Source organism: Strix aluco, chromosome 9 (genome assembly GCF_031877795.1).
Source record: "Strix aluco isolate bStrAlu1 chromosome 9, bStrAlu1.hap1, whole genome shotgun sequence".
NCBI classification, from domain to species: domain Eukaryota; kingdom Metazoa; phylum Chordata; class Aves; order Strigiformes; family Strigidae; genus Strix; species Strix aluco.
Window position 1 is genome coordinate 4,548,433 of NC_133939.1, and position 14,929 is coordinate 4,563,361.

Sequence of the window (14,929 nt, forward strand, 5' to 3'; positions counted from 1 at the left end):
ACTAGTTTTTCAGAGACTTTTCAGTGACTATATAGAAGGCTGTATAACAGCTAGTGGTCAGCTGTCGATTCTGGCAATGGTTGATGGGCTGCTGGAGCAGTGACCCCTTGGCTGTGTGATCAGAAACCCTTTGAATTTCATGGAGCGTGGCTCGGCGTCAGCTCCTTTACGAGCTGCAGAACAGAGCTCTTGAGTCACCTCATCTGTTCCTATCGCCATCCTCAGGCTGTGTTTGTAGTGTGCTTTTGACTCTTAAATAAGTTTACCTCATTCTGACTTGAGCCGGGTAGTAAGAAAAGAAATGATACATGTCAGGGTCCGGTACCATACTGTAGTAGGTTTTAAAATTAAAGAATTTGAGTAGAAGATTAATACTCTTTTTTTTCCTTTTATTTGTCAAAGTACCAAAGATTGGCTGAAAGTTGTGCTTTGCAAGAAATCATTGCTTTGTTATTTCCCTGCTTTTGTCTTCTATAATCAATATAGTTGACTCCCAAGTCTGCTTTGTTCAGTAAAATGTAAACAGAAACTGGGCATTTCTAAATAAGAGGATGCAGTTATATGCTGCTTTTTGGCACTGCAAGCTCCACTAAGAGGGCAAGACCTGACACACAGCTAGGGTGATACTTCTGAAACTACACTGGTGACTGTCCAAATGGCAAAACTGTTGTTCTGTCTTTCTGCCTCTTGCAAGAATACCGAACTTCAGAGTTTATCCTACCACCTCTTCTACTAGAAAAAAGCACAGTTGCATAGTGACACCCATGCCACGTGCTGGTGCAGAAGGGACTAGTTTACTCCATACTGCCTGTTATGGTGATTTCTAACTTCTGATCACTAATGGTGCTGGAGATAAGAGGCCAAGAAGATTTTTGCCTAATTTGAGACTTTCAGAGGCGGTAGAGGCCTGTCCCATAGCTTTCTAGACTTCAGTTTGCCAGTAAGTCAAGTGCTGGCTGATAGTCTCCATCCTAACAGATGGTCATTGTTCAGTTATTTAACTCCAGCATAATCTTTGCATGAATAGAATTTCTTGTATGTCTTATAGAATAACCTTTTATATCATTAGTATCTGCAATAATTTTTTCCTTTGGAAAGTGATTCAAGTCATCTTGCAGATAGGAAAGACATAAAGCATTATTCTGCCATCACACAAGAAGCCCTATTCATTCATAGTTTATATTGTGAAGCCAATCCTGTATCCTCAGGGCTGGAGTTGATTTCGTGGCAGCAGTCCTAATTACAGACTCCTCCTACCGTATATCTGAACTGGGGGCTGTTCTAGAGTTGCAACTGGAATGAAATGGCAGGCTGAAAAGAATGAAGTATGAATGTTTCTTAACGCATTCAGTTTTTGGTTGTTGCTATTCATAAGTAGCAGGTTTTAGTCACCAACTGGAAGTCACAACAAAAGCCCATTCAAGCTAAGCTTGAGACCAGGTTCCCAGATCTGATAGCAGGAATACTCTTCTCTCAGGTCTTGTCTTGATTAGGTTTACATGCTGGATCATGTTTGATGGATCACTGTGAAAAAAGCTGCAAGCTGAGCATGTGCTACCTTGGTCAAGCCTGTGGAAGAATGAGAAAAATAGTTTCTACTCTGCATCTATATGCATTTGTGCTGCTTATACAATTTTCCTTTTTTTTTTTTTGGTCTTGTATAGCTGGAGTCAAGTACTCCAGCACCTTGAATAACCCTAACGTGTTTTTGCAGACAGCAATAATAAAGCAAGTAGTAAATAATCACTGAGAAGATGTTAGTTAATCTAGTTGAAAAGAGAGTATCAGGTTTTTGATATTGATTCTTTGATTACTTCCTTCCCAGACACAGCAGTAAAAGGTGCTGACAACAGAGGCAGGAGGTAGCAATCTTGTGTCAGCCTTGGCAAGTTTGTGTCTGGATTATGTCAATATGTGATAGTTCCAGAGAAATACAGATGGAAAGAGATTAGAGATTGCAGCAAATGTGGCTGGAGGGCCTGCCTTACACTAAAGCAGAAAGGACTGACTGCTTGTAACATGGCTGAGCAATGGTTTAGGGCATAAGCACCTAAAATTATTTGGGAAATATGAAGTGGAGATGGTGGGAAGAGCGTTGTTATTGGGCATAGCTGGAAATACAGAGTTGAACTAAAGAGTCAGTTTAGGTTGGGAATCTAGGAGAGCTCTTCGTTGAGGAACTCCTTGTGGAATAATCTTACAGACACTAAAAGCTTCATTGTTTGAAGGTGGCTGAAAGGACTGGAGAAACTGCCTTAGTCCCAGTGGAAGGGGTATATATGTAGGGAGAAAATTACCCTTGAAGTGATACAGGAGGAGGAGACCGAGTCTAATATATTATTTCTCTAATTAAGCAATAACTTAATCAAGATGCAATTATTTCCCAAATTAGGTATACACCCAGACTATTCTTTGCTGGTAAAAAGAAGACCAGTCTCTCCTTGCTGTGTATGACACAGAGGGAGGAAAGAGCTCTGAGAAAGCAAGTCCTGTGCTTTTTCAGAAGCAATATTAATTCTTCATCAAATCTGCTGTCCTGAAGACTTCTGCTGGCTCTAAATCTTGTGTAACTTTTATTTCAGGAAATGCCAGAAAGCTTGTTTGTAGTTGATGGAGGCTCAGAAAAGGAAAAGCAGCAGACCTCTTACCCTGGATGTGTTAGAAGGCACTCTCGGGGGGTCCGTGGATCATGAGACATTTTGGAGGTATAGAAGCATGGGTTTTCCTGTCTGAACAAAGCCCATTAAGTCCTGTATGATGAAGACATTGGGGAGCCAATAGTACTTTTTTTAGCTGTGGCTCTGATTCAGCAGAACGTTTAGCACACCTGATAGTGAAGCCTGAGAGTCAGTGACTGGAGGGTGTGGAGTCTTATTACCTAGGTTTATGCCTGATGGTGTAAGCACCCCAGGGTTTAAAAACGGTTCTGTTTACGCCCTTTATCCCCTGGCAGCCTGACTCACTGCTGTGGCTGGGGCACACCTCATACCTCTGCTCATCCCTCTGGAAGGCCCTCCCGTGCCTGTGGGGCTTTGGGGCAGTGCCAGTGGGTGTAGAGGGGAGCGGGCAGGGCAGGCACAGGAGTGTACTGAGGCTGGCCCTGGTGCAACGCACAACTTGGCCTGCGGTGTTCGATAGGCAGGTGGCAGCCTGTTAGAGATACCAGCGTGGTGGTTGGAGCAGTTACTTCTTCATCTTGAACACAATCATGTCAGTGCTTTAAATAATCCAAAGAACAAATCGGGAAGGCTTCCTTACAGTGTGCACTTCTACCTAATTGCTATGAGTGGGCATTACAAATTCCATCAAATACTCTAAAATCAGTGCTTCTCAATTTCAAATGAAGGCTTTAAATTACGTAAAATGTGAACATTCAGCAGTCTTGTGCTATCCCTAGTCCTTAATTACAACAGCATCAAACTAAGTTGCTTCTCTTTTGTGCAATAGATTTGTACAGGCTTAGGAGCTGAGATAGGTGGGATGTAACATGCATGGAGGGCAGTCCTTCCATCAGATGCTGGTCTGGCCTTTCATGTAGTGCTAGTATTTACCTTTGAGAACAACACAATAAACACATGCTGTAGTGGGACTTAGCTGCCATATCATCATGTTTTATGAAGTGCATTTCTGTTTGTACAGGTATAAAGGGTGCTCAGAATTTTACTGGGATGTTTTTAATATGATTATTGAAGTATTGAAGCAATGTCTAAAACTTAAGGGCCTTAAATCTGTGATTTCGTATCCTTTCATAACAAAGTTAAGCAGCTTTTGTTTTTTCTGGTGCAATTCTGACCATGATCTTAGGAAATGCAGCTGGAAATGTCTATGCTAAGTGTAAAACACTAAATTCCTAGTTTTCCTAGGCTTAACCTTTATGCAAATGTTACTTTTTGCTATTGATGTCTACACTAGGAGACTTATTTAATAAAATATGCTGCTATTTATGGGTTGTAAGCGAAAGAAAAACAGTTATTCCTCGTTTAAATATTTTGCCATGGTCCCAGAGACCTTGGTGAAAGGCTAATGGAAGCCATTGTGGCCTTTACTAAAGGCCCTGCATTCTTAGAGGCATTCATCTCCTTTGCTCCAGGCTGTTTGCAGCTTTTTATAATCCAGAGAACTTGGAAATCCTGAAAGTGCTTTCCCCTGCTGCTCTTTGCCTTATCTTCAGAATCTTGGAAAATGAAAGTCAGAAATTCACAACATGATCGAAATGTTTTGCTCCATTAGAATTAAAGGTAATGTTTTGCTCAGTCTGGGAAGGAAAAAAAGCTAGTCTGAAAAAAAAATAATTAATGAGTGGTTAAAATAGAGCTGTTAAAATGGCAACACACAGACAGCCTGTGTATAAATATAGGCTAGCTCCTCAGCAGTGTTCTTATATGGTAGATCTGAGTGAAGGAAAAATGTCAGCCTACTCTTACTCTGTATAAGCATGAGTGTTGGTTGTAATGGTCTGGTGCCATATGTTTGGTAGTAGACAAGGCTGCATATTACATGGAAATTGTAATGACTCTCACCTTTTTTTTTTCTGTTGCAGGGACCGACCGTACCAGTGAGAGAGGGGAATCATACAAACATACTGTGGATTTTTTGTCTGTACATGCTACTTGATTATCTGTCTTTTACTGACCCACCCAAAAAAGAGAAGGAGAATTGAACAAAAATCATTGTCTTGTTACTTCTGCCTGAGAGCTGCCTGAATCTTAGAACACTGCTGGAGAACCTACCTGGACCGTTAGAAATGGAGCAGCTCGTGCTGCATCTCTGATCGGCAAAGCTTTCTGCACCGAGTACGAGAATCAAGTTGCCTTAAGTCAAACCATATGCAAGTTGCACTAATTGTTGTAACTGTATTGCTGATACCACTCCAGACTTCACTAGGGCTTTCCAAGGCAGTTGTTTCTTATGTAGTTTGAATGTTTTCAATGACATTTGACTGTTTTTATTAAATCTGGTGTGGCTGTGAAAAGCGGGGGTGTGGACTTTTCGCTTGTTAAGTTCATGGTGAGTTTTGAAGCCTCACTTCCCAGTGTGATCCGTGCTATGGCAGCAACCTACAGGCTTATGGTCACTTCTGTGAACTGCTACAGCAGTGTGGTGATAGACCAGCACTTTCAGCACACTGTGCATTACTGCACGGGGACTTGCCAAGTGTTTAAGCAAGGAGTTACATGCATCGTTGCCCACCACAGTGTCTGCGCAGAACTCGGTGTCCAAGATGCCAACCTAGACCATAAAATTCCTGTTCCTGAAAATGGACTTTCCTTGCCTGGAAATGAGGACTATCAGCAAATCCTCCCAAATAATCCAAGAATCAAAAAGGGCTCTTCAGTGCAAGCCTCCAGCAGCTTAAAAGACATCACTGGTGAGGCGATAAACCTTGCCAGTGGTAAAATAAAGGAATTCTCCTTTGAAAAGCTCAAAAACTCTTCCAGTCATGTGGCCTACAGAAAGGGAAGGAAAGTTCGGTCAGAATCATTCAGCAGACGATCATTTGATTTTGACTTGATTTATGGGCACTTCAACAATGATGAGAACTGCCCTCCGTGTGGCTTTTTGCGGAGTCCCTCACCTGTGGAGAAATGGCAGGAGAGCAATGATGCTCCGGAAGTCACCATGAATCCCATTGTTCCTTTCTCCCCTCATTCCTTCTCTGAAGAAAACTTCATTACCCAGATTTTGGAAAAACACAAGCTAGATGGTTCTTCTGGTGGAGATATTAAGGTGTGCTTAGACATCTTGCTCAAGTGCTCAGAGGATCTGAAAAAGTGCACAGACATAATAAAACATTGCATCAAAAAGAAGTCTGCAGACAGTGTTAGTGGAGGGCACAACAATGATCCCCTAGCTAATTCAGAAATGATATATATGAATCTGATGACAAGATTTTCTTCATACCTGAAAAAGCTACCCTTTGAGCTCAAGCCACCAGGACACAAGGAAGCTAATGACTTGGCAGAACTGGTTAACTGTTTCCATGGCTTGCAGCAGTCTCCCTTTCCCCCAGTATTTGAAGATGAGCAGCCACCTAGATATGAGGATATTATTCAGCTGCCATCCTCAAGTGCAGTTCCTCTCGGAATAGCAGGTGATCAGTGTGAGGTGACGAGCACCTCTCAGTCCATCCAAACAAGTACTGTGAGCTTTACCTCAAACTCCCTTCAGAGCGTCCCACAGGAGAACAGTGTGAGAGCTGTGAAAGGTGCTTGTGCTCTACCTCAGTTACCAGCCACAAGCCCTTCTAACTGCACGTCTTCCACTGAGGCTCTGTACATTGAGGAGGAGTCTGATGGGGAGAGAAAATTAGGGAAAATAAAGAAGGCAGAGCAGAAAGGGGGCTGGGAGAGTTTAGAGCGCAGCTACCAGCTAGCTGGTTGTGCAGATCTAACTGCTGATGCTAAAGCAGAACATGCCAGAGTGGGAGACGTTGAGCTCTCCCACGCTTCTGAGAAAGTTACTCCTTTAAAACCAGTTTCAGATTCTGCACTGTGTGGTTCCCAAGCTGGTGTCTCCAAAGGAGAACAGATGTGCAGTAAGATAGACAAGGATGAGATAGACAAACTGCTGCTGGATTTGGAGTGCTTCTCACAGAAAATGGAGAGTACTTTGAGGGAACCCTCTCTAAAGGAGAGGGAACCTGCCCGTTTGCAGGTGTTTGGCTGGCAGGGTAGGCAGGTACTACCTCTGGCTCTTGAACCCAAAAGTAAACCTGTTGACCCCACTTCCCCTTTGTCAAAAATCATGGAAACCAATGGTCATAAAATGGAAGAGGATGACAAAGCCCTTTTACTGCGTATCCTGGAAAGCATTGAGGACTTTGCCCAAGAACTGGTGGAATTCCAGACAGGCAAGGGAAGCTTGTCCAAGGAGAGGGAAGTGATGCAGATTCTTCAGGAAACTTTAACAACTCCTTCGCAGTCCCTCCTTGCAGGGCAAAAAAGCTGTGCTGGGGCTGCCTCCAGAGACTCTGTTCCAGCCTCAATTCAGCAGGCCCCAGAAGTGATTAAGGTAAGAGAACCAAACCTTTTGATGGGATAGTGAGTAAGACAAACATGGGGAAATGTGGAAAAAAAAACCCACCACCACCAAAAAAACCTACATCTGTTAAGTGATTCATTGTGTTTTGGATGCTGCAGTGTGGAATAACATGCTCAACCTGGCAGAAATGTAGCATTTATTTAAATACAAACAGAAAAAGGAAACTAAAACCCCTAAGCAAACAAAATATGCCCTGACCTGCAGTTTCACCTTTGAGTTTGTTCATTTCCTGCTGGTGCTCCTGTAGGCTGTTTGCTTGTGGTTTAAACGGGTTGGATATCATAGAAAGTAGAAACAGTTTTTCAGCTAACTGCTTTATTCCTCGGAGCAGGTGTTGGACTGCCTCTCACCAGTTGAGTGAGAACTGAATGTTCCACCTCTTCCTTTCCCATCTCCGAGCAGACTCCAGCAGCCTTTGTTGTTCTCCTCATCACTAGTTCCTAAAGAGAGAGACCCTCCGTGGCACAAAGGCCAGAATCTAGGAAGATTTGATTTTATTTTCCCTGTTTCCAGTGCATAGGGCCATTGTGGAGTCTGCATTGCTTGTGTATCTCAAATGAGGAGTAAGTTTTTCCAGGAAAAAGGGTCCTGATGGGAGCCTGCTTTAGAGGGAAGCTGAGTCTGTCCAGCCCTCAGTGCTTTTCCTTTGATAACAAATGCCAAATTTTCAAGACATCTTGGTGCCAAACTTGCACAGAAAGTATAGAGAGGGCTTGAATTTCCTAAATCCACCTTTCACATTGGCACTTAAAAAGTGCACAGGTTATAAGTGAACTTTCGCAGCTCCTTCCAGTTGGAGCATGATATGCAAAATGATGTCTTCAAAACTGTCCACTTTTCTGAAAATACAGGTATTTGGTGCAATTCTGAAAGGGGATGAGTGGGGTGTGTGACCCTAAACGACAGCCCTGAGGTCTTTTTAGACTGGGCTCTCCCAAGTGTTTCTGATGTTTCTCTGGACATATTTGCTTGCAGAAAATAGTGAGCATAAGCTTGGCTGATATCTCCAGCAAGGGAAAGAGTCTTTTTCCTCAAATAAAGTAGAATTAAGCAGCTCCAAAAGCTCTAGAGTGATCTCTTATAATAGCAATTCTTGCCTGGTGTATTAATTTACAAGATTTTCGAACTTGTGAGGTTCAAACAGAAATGTGTTTGATGAAGTGTGACACTGACTTTGTGGCAGTTTTTCTATAATACTTGAAAACTGGATGCATTTATACTGAAAAACGGCTTATCAGTCTGGTCCCTTACCAGGTGCTGTTTCCCTAATCACCCACCTAGCCTGTGTGTTAGTTTGCTCCCAGCCTGCCTTCTGTGGGCATACAACATCCACCCATACTACAAGAGCTCTTCTCTTCCATGCAGCAGCATGACCCTTGCTTTGTGTTGATGCCTAGAACCGAAGATCACAAGAGACAATGAGTGTCTTGGGGACCCAGAAGAGCTGGAGGGGCCTGGGCTGAGCACTGCGCCACATGGGTGCAGTTGGGACCCTTCAGAGGGAGTTAGCCCTTAGCAGAGTGGGCAAAAGCTGTATAGATGTGACCACACGCTTGGCTGTGGACACAAGGCTGCCTCTAGGTATAGCACCTAGGGAATACATCCCTGTTCCTGGGCAACTCTGGATCTGGCTGGAGCTCCATGTGAATTCTGATTCAGTATTGCACGTGTATGCCTGAATGAATAATATGTGAAATATTTGTTACATTTTCTTTGGGCTCGTAAAACTGTTATCAGTGCACACACAAAAACCCCAGAGATCAATATGGTGAAAACACAGTGCAGCTTTCGTTTATAAAGGTTGTGACAGTTTTAATATCCCTCAAATCCTAAGCAATGAAAAAGGAAAGGGAGAACCACTTCAGACCGGACTCTTTGCTGGCTCAGTTGGCCTATTTGTGTTGAAATCTGTGCTAACTTATACTGGCAACAGACTTCCCCTTTATCATAAAACCAATTATGATTCTCCACAGAGAACAATAGAATTACTTGCCTCTTCATTTTCAAAACCAAAATATTTAGAAACTAGGAAATGAATACTCAAGTAGTCCATCAATTTTACAGAGCACATGAGCGCATCATGCTTCTTTCAGACAGGCCAGGAAGCATTGCATACTTTTAGAGTGTCCAGCATTTCCCATTCTGAGATCCAGTTTTCCATTGCTTATCTCTAAACCTCCAACTATTTGTTTTAAAATTTCCTGTTCTTTGTGCCTGTCTTAAGCTGATTTTTTAATGTGTTGTTTTTGAAATAAATAGTTCGGTGAAAACAATTCAGTTATCTGTTAGAGGCTAACAGAAACCCCAAATATTTTTGTATATTTTTGTCTCTAGATAGGAGGGCAATAAGGAGTCCTGGGTGGATGGGCAGGTGTGAGGGAAATGGGGGAAACTAGAACCAGTGAGTGGTGAAGAAGGTGGAGATGGGGCTGCTGGGATTCTCTGACCTGATTTGCAGAAGTGCTGAGTTGTCAGGGGTTTTTGGGAGGTAAAGCGTGCTACCTCTTGGGTAAAATGTCGTCCTATGCAAAGTCAGCGGTGAATGTTTTTGACCTCAACTTCTCTGTGCCCTTGTTCTACCACCCGTTCAGGATGGCTAATTTGACCAAATATTTAAATTCAGTTAACGCTTGCAGAATACTTGGTACTCTAGTGAAAGTACCCTAGAAAAATCTGTAAGAACCTTAGTCCTTCTGATTTCAGAATCAAGTTTGAGTAGTGCGGGGCTCTGCTCCAAATCCTGCTCGTGGGTTTTATTTTAAGAGCTGTTGGATCAAGTTTGTGAATAATTTTGGGACCAGAGACCAGGACCAGGGTTTGATACAAAAAGAGGCTTCTCTTTTGTCCTTCCTCTGTTGGGTATTTCTGCTCAAAAGGATACTCATGGTGTAGTGAGCCAGAAGGAGCAGTCCTGCTTCCCATTTCTCTTTTCCCCCATGCCTCTACTTCCTATTGCATGGTCCTGAATCTTTCTTTATGCTGACTATGATGCTTGTATACAAGATAGAAATTTTAGTTAGGTTTATCTTCTGCTGGATTAGTAAGTGGAGTTGCTCACACGAAGGTCAAATGGGTGATGCATCTGTTCCTGGACAGAGACTGTGGATCTGAGAGCAGAGGGTTTACAGTCTGCAGGGTTGATAAATGGTTTCTGACCACCTTGTCTAACCATGTCATACCTCAGATGGTAGAGCCCTGAGTCAGATATCCAGAGGCCTTTCCTGCTGCCCCATGTTGCCTCTGGGCTGGCTCTAGGTGGCATCCATCTAATCCTGCCTGGCCTGAGTACAGGGTGGGTATTGCTGGGACTATCAGAAGTGTTAACTCCCTCTACTCTAAAACTTTGTCCTGAAGCCACACACCTTGCTTTTTTGTGTTAAAATGTCTAAGTTGCATGCTTAAACAGGTGTCTGGAAGATGGTTCTGAGTGAAGACTGTTTCATAAACATATAAAGTTAAGGTTGACCTGGCAACTTTGTAATTCTGCCCCTTCAAAATGCTTCTTCATAACTCTGTGTACTTCTTCGTTTTGCAAATTTAATGATATGCTTATGAAGGATCTTGTGTGGGGTGATCAGCTGTAAAAAGTGGCTTCTGTAACATCATAGTGACTGAACTCTGTCATGAAATAATCACACTTTCTCAAAATGCATCCAAAATATAATGTAAAACTCTTTCTGGAAAATCAGCTTTCCTCTTACATATATTACAAACTGTTTTGGTCAGATATTGATAATATCTATCAGTGAAGCTATACACACAATCTGCATTCTTTTCAAACATAAGTTATTCATTACTTCTAAACCCAAATAGTAAAAAAGGGCATTTCTTGTTTGGTAACAGTTATTGAAAAAAAAAAAAAAAATAGTAAGTGAATCTTAAAGTATCTTGGAATCAAAGATGATTGGGGGGGGGGAAATCAGATTAAATTAAAGAATTAAAAGAACCAATACCAAACATTTAGGGACATGTTCATGGCATGTGGGCACCTTTTGTAATCAGGGCAGATACAGTCTCTGCTTGTGTGAAGTTGATTTATCTTGAAGGTAGGTGAAACAAGCCTGGTGATACACATTGAGTTTTTCAGCTTCATTGACTCTAAAACCAAGAAAAAGTCACGCTGTTGCTGGAGAATTTTAATCTGTTTTGAAAACAGTTGAAGCTGGTGCCCTTCTCAGCTATACAGAGTGCATTGAATTGTTCCAGCCAGGCTTTGGGGTACAGCTAAAACCTGTGATGATTAAGTCATCCAGATCTTTTAGGACTAAGCCTCCAGCTTTAGGCACAGGTGAGGTTCTATGTTCTGATGGCTAACAAAGGCAATCTGACACCTCTTTAGGTTTGACATCTCTCACCTTTGTGCTCTAAACGGGGTCATTTATAGCAAAGAGGAATTTCTAAATTTGACTGCAGTTTGTTCTGTGGATATGTAGCTGTTGCTACCAGATTTTTCTGCTGTGGATTTTGTCCAGTTGACTTTGAAACTATTGATACAAGATTCTCTTCCTGTCAGTTTCTCAGAGTACTTTATGTTTTTATTTATACCCACCTTGTGTGTTTTGAGGATAGGAAGTACCATGCTAGGAACCTACTCTAGTGCAAAAAATTGGAATTCAGACACAGCAAGCCTTGCCTCCAGATTATTTGTATTTTTCCAGGTTATCAGTGTGGGGGGAAAAAAAAAAAAGAAAAACAACCCAAACTTCTGGGTTCTCTTGTGACTGTTTAATTTGTGAATGGAATGTATGTGGCTGTTTGGTTTTTTTAAGTAGCAGCTAGTGGCTGCTAGATGAGTACATCTTTCATGTGTACATCTCTTAAAGCCCACTGTAGCTGGTCTGGATGCAGCTGTAGGGATGAGGTGTTTTTTGGACTACACTTCCTCTGCAGTCTGCAAACAGGGTGAGAGATCACTTGAAGATGAAGTACGTACACTTGCTGCAGATGATTTAAAATAAATTGCCTTCTGACGTGCTGCTACGTGAGATGTGCTGGACTCCCAGTCCAGCGGAGCCTTGTGAGCTCTTCAGGCATTATCTTAATGTTTAGAAAAAATTATGAGTAAGAAAAACAAAATTTATTCCAAAACTGTTGCGTATGGATCTGTGTATCCTTCATTTAGTGGCAATTCCAGTTAAAACATTCCTGCCTGCCTTTTTCTTTTTTGTGGCTACTTTTCTCATTCGCATCCTCATCCTACCACTCTGTTAGGCTTCATACTCATTTGCAGGGCACCTGGCAAAGTGGGCTAATGACATGGTAATAACCTTCTGATTCTTCGGACTTGTATCCCTGAATATACATCTAGACTTCAGAACTTTTTCAGTTCCCAGGTTGCACAGTTCAGACTGTGACCTGAAGGGACCCAAACTATTGTTCTAATCTTCTTTATGAAAGAACTGGATTCCACAGCCCACGTTGTGGGACTATGGCCTGATGGTGGAGAAGCAACAGGAGAGAAATTAAAACTTGGGGGTTTTGATACAGATTTATGAAGACATAAAAAAAATTCCTTTTGTGAACATCAGTTGGGAGTCTCTCTCCTTTAGTAAACAGCCTGTTTAACTGCACAAGAGCAAATCTGTGATGGTAAGAGCATCATTTGGGATAGGCTGTTTGTGTCTATAGTCCAGTCACATTAAGTGATGCTGTATTTGAATTAACTTTGGGCCTTCTACAGGAAACCAGGAAAAGGATGTCAGAGGCTCATGTTTAATAAGAGCTTTCTGTTCATGCGGCTCAGTGAGACCTTTTCATTTCAAATGCACTATCTTGACAAAAGCAAGCCCTACTAGCTAGAAATGGGATGTTGTTCTGTGTTACTAAGCTTAGAAAGTAAACTGGAAAAGTAACCAGGACTTTTAAAGTCCAGTAGGGAAAGCAGACCATGGGACTAGGTGTTTGTTCACTTTGTGGAGTTAGAGCTGGATTTAGGCCTTTGTTAGCACTGTTGTCATGATAGGAGAGGGAAAACACACTTTTAACAAGCCTAGACAAAGTCTGAGCAAGACATTGAAGTCTACTTGCTCAAGGTCCTGCAGAGAAAGAGTAGACTATTGTCCACTGAGAATTACTTTGCCTTTGCCTTGTAGGAGTTACGGAAAAAGTGAATAAAAAGAATGATGCATTTTGGCGTCTTTATGAAACTGGTTTTTTAAGAACTGCATTAGAATGCCTGAGCTTATTATCCAAGATCACCATTATGTGCTTGCTTGGCGTTAAAGAAACTAGATGATTTTCTTTTTCCAAGCAAGAAGGAAAAATTGGTGTGTTTTGAAAATTACAGCCTTTGGTCTAGAGTGGGAACTAATGCTGATCTTCTGCTTCATCACCTCGGGAGCAGGGACCTCAAACTAGCCTCATATGTGCACGAGCCTTGGCTGAGAGCATGTGGTTTAACTCTAGCTGAGTCTGATGCAAGTTTGCACTTCAGGTTTCAGCACTGAAGCACATAAAGTAAGAACTATTGGGAAAGATGGTATATTTAGCCACTTCTGCAGTGCATCTAATTTTAGCACTCTTGGTAGTGGTGGTGGGTGCTTCCTTTCCCATATTACCCCTGGCCTATTACAAGCCAAGGACAGATTGTCTGTCATGTAGCCAGCAGGGAAATAGATTCTGTTGTAGATCATGTTTCTCAATTAAAGTATTACAAGAAGGCAGAAGATCCTGGTGGTACTGAAAGATACTTTGAATATAAGTTTAAAAAGGGAGGTTTGGCTTCAGGAGTAAGATAAAAATCTCTAGATGTTGCCCTTGTGAAGAGGGAGAAGACGTAGTATGTTGAAGCCATTTGCCATTTTTTGCCTGTAAAAATCAAAACCAAGAAAGCAACGTGCTGCTCTTGACGTGGTCTCCTACGGAGTCCCTGTGCCCCTTCTGGAAAGGGCAACATCTGCCTAGGAGCTGACCAGGATGATGATCAAGGAGAGTTCTCTGCGGAGGGACCCAGACTTAGGAGGGGAGCTAGCTTTCCTTGCGAAGGGCTGTGACTTTGTTCTTCCATCTCGATTCAAGAGGAGGCTGAAGTCATTCCAGCAGGCCCAGGTTTGAACGCTTGGTGTTTCTTTTTCTTTTTCTGTTGCTTTGTATTTTTTATTGGATCAGAGAATCAAACTATGTCCCCCCTAGGCGTGTCTATTTGCAGAAAGTTATTTGCAGCTAGATACCAACAGGTTTAAAAATAAACCTTCCAGGCTTAGATTGCAGAGTTAAAATGTCTTTGTAAACAAGGGGAAAAAATTAACAGCAAGGGCAGTGGTTTAATAACAGGGAGAGGTAGTGTAAGACTATTAAATCTTTTCTGTGTTTTTCATAAGAAAAACTCTGTGTACGTGATTGCTCTGAATGTCTCCTGTTGCATGTGGAACAACCACAACATTCTGCTGTATTTAGTGGGTTGTGCTCTTTACTGTACAAATTTGTGCACAGACCAGCCTACCTGGCTCTGCCATTTGTGATTTTTACCATCACAAGGTGCTTTTGTGCTCTTTCCTACTATTGCTGGGCTGTGGCTGAAGGAGATCGTAGAGTCACGTAGGTTGGAAAAGACCCTAAGATCATGGAGATGTAGCTAAAGAAATGGAAACTGTACTACAGCTATATTTCTTGGTACATCCTAGCTGCTGTACTCGCTTTCTGGGACAACTGGCAAAAGATGGGAGTAATTTATGCTAGGACACCAAATAGGCATGTAGCCACCCCAGCTTTACAGGGGGTCATAATATGCTGAAATCAGCCCATCTTGAGCTTCATCTATATTTCATAGATAGGTGACCCAGTGAGGAAGTTAAAAAGTTGAAATTATGCATGGTGCAGCTGTTTCCGAAGAAATGGCTAGTAAAATCGCTCCAGAGTATATTGTAGCGCATTTTGTTTTCATGATTTC

The 14,929-nt window shown here is 42.1% G+C and overlaps 1 protein-coding gene across 4 annotated transcripts in view; it reads left to right on the forward strand.

Moving 5' to 3' along the window:
• Window positions 1-14,929, forward strand: part of PPP2R3A (protein phosphatase 2 regulatory subunit B''alpha) — a 62,783-nt gene that overhangs the window by 8,744 nt on the left and 39,110 nt on the right. For 2 of the 4 annotated variants that reach the window (XM_074833493.1, XM_074833490.1), the window contains exon 2: window positions 4,541-7,011. In XM_074833493.1, the coding sequence (XP_074689594.1) occupies window positions 5,005-7,011 (2,007 nt within the window). In that variant the 5' untranslated portion in view covers window positions 4,541-5,004. Of the gene's footprint in view, window positions 1-2,582; window positions 2,706-4,540; window positions 7,012-13,955; window positions 14,089-14,929 lie in introns of those variants that run through there. The other 2 variants (XM_074833492.1, XM_074833494.1) reach the window with 2 other exon arrangements.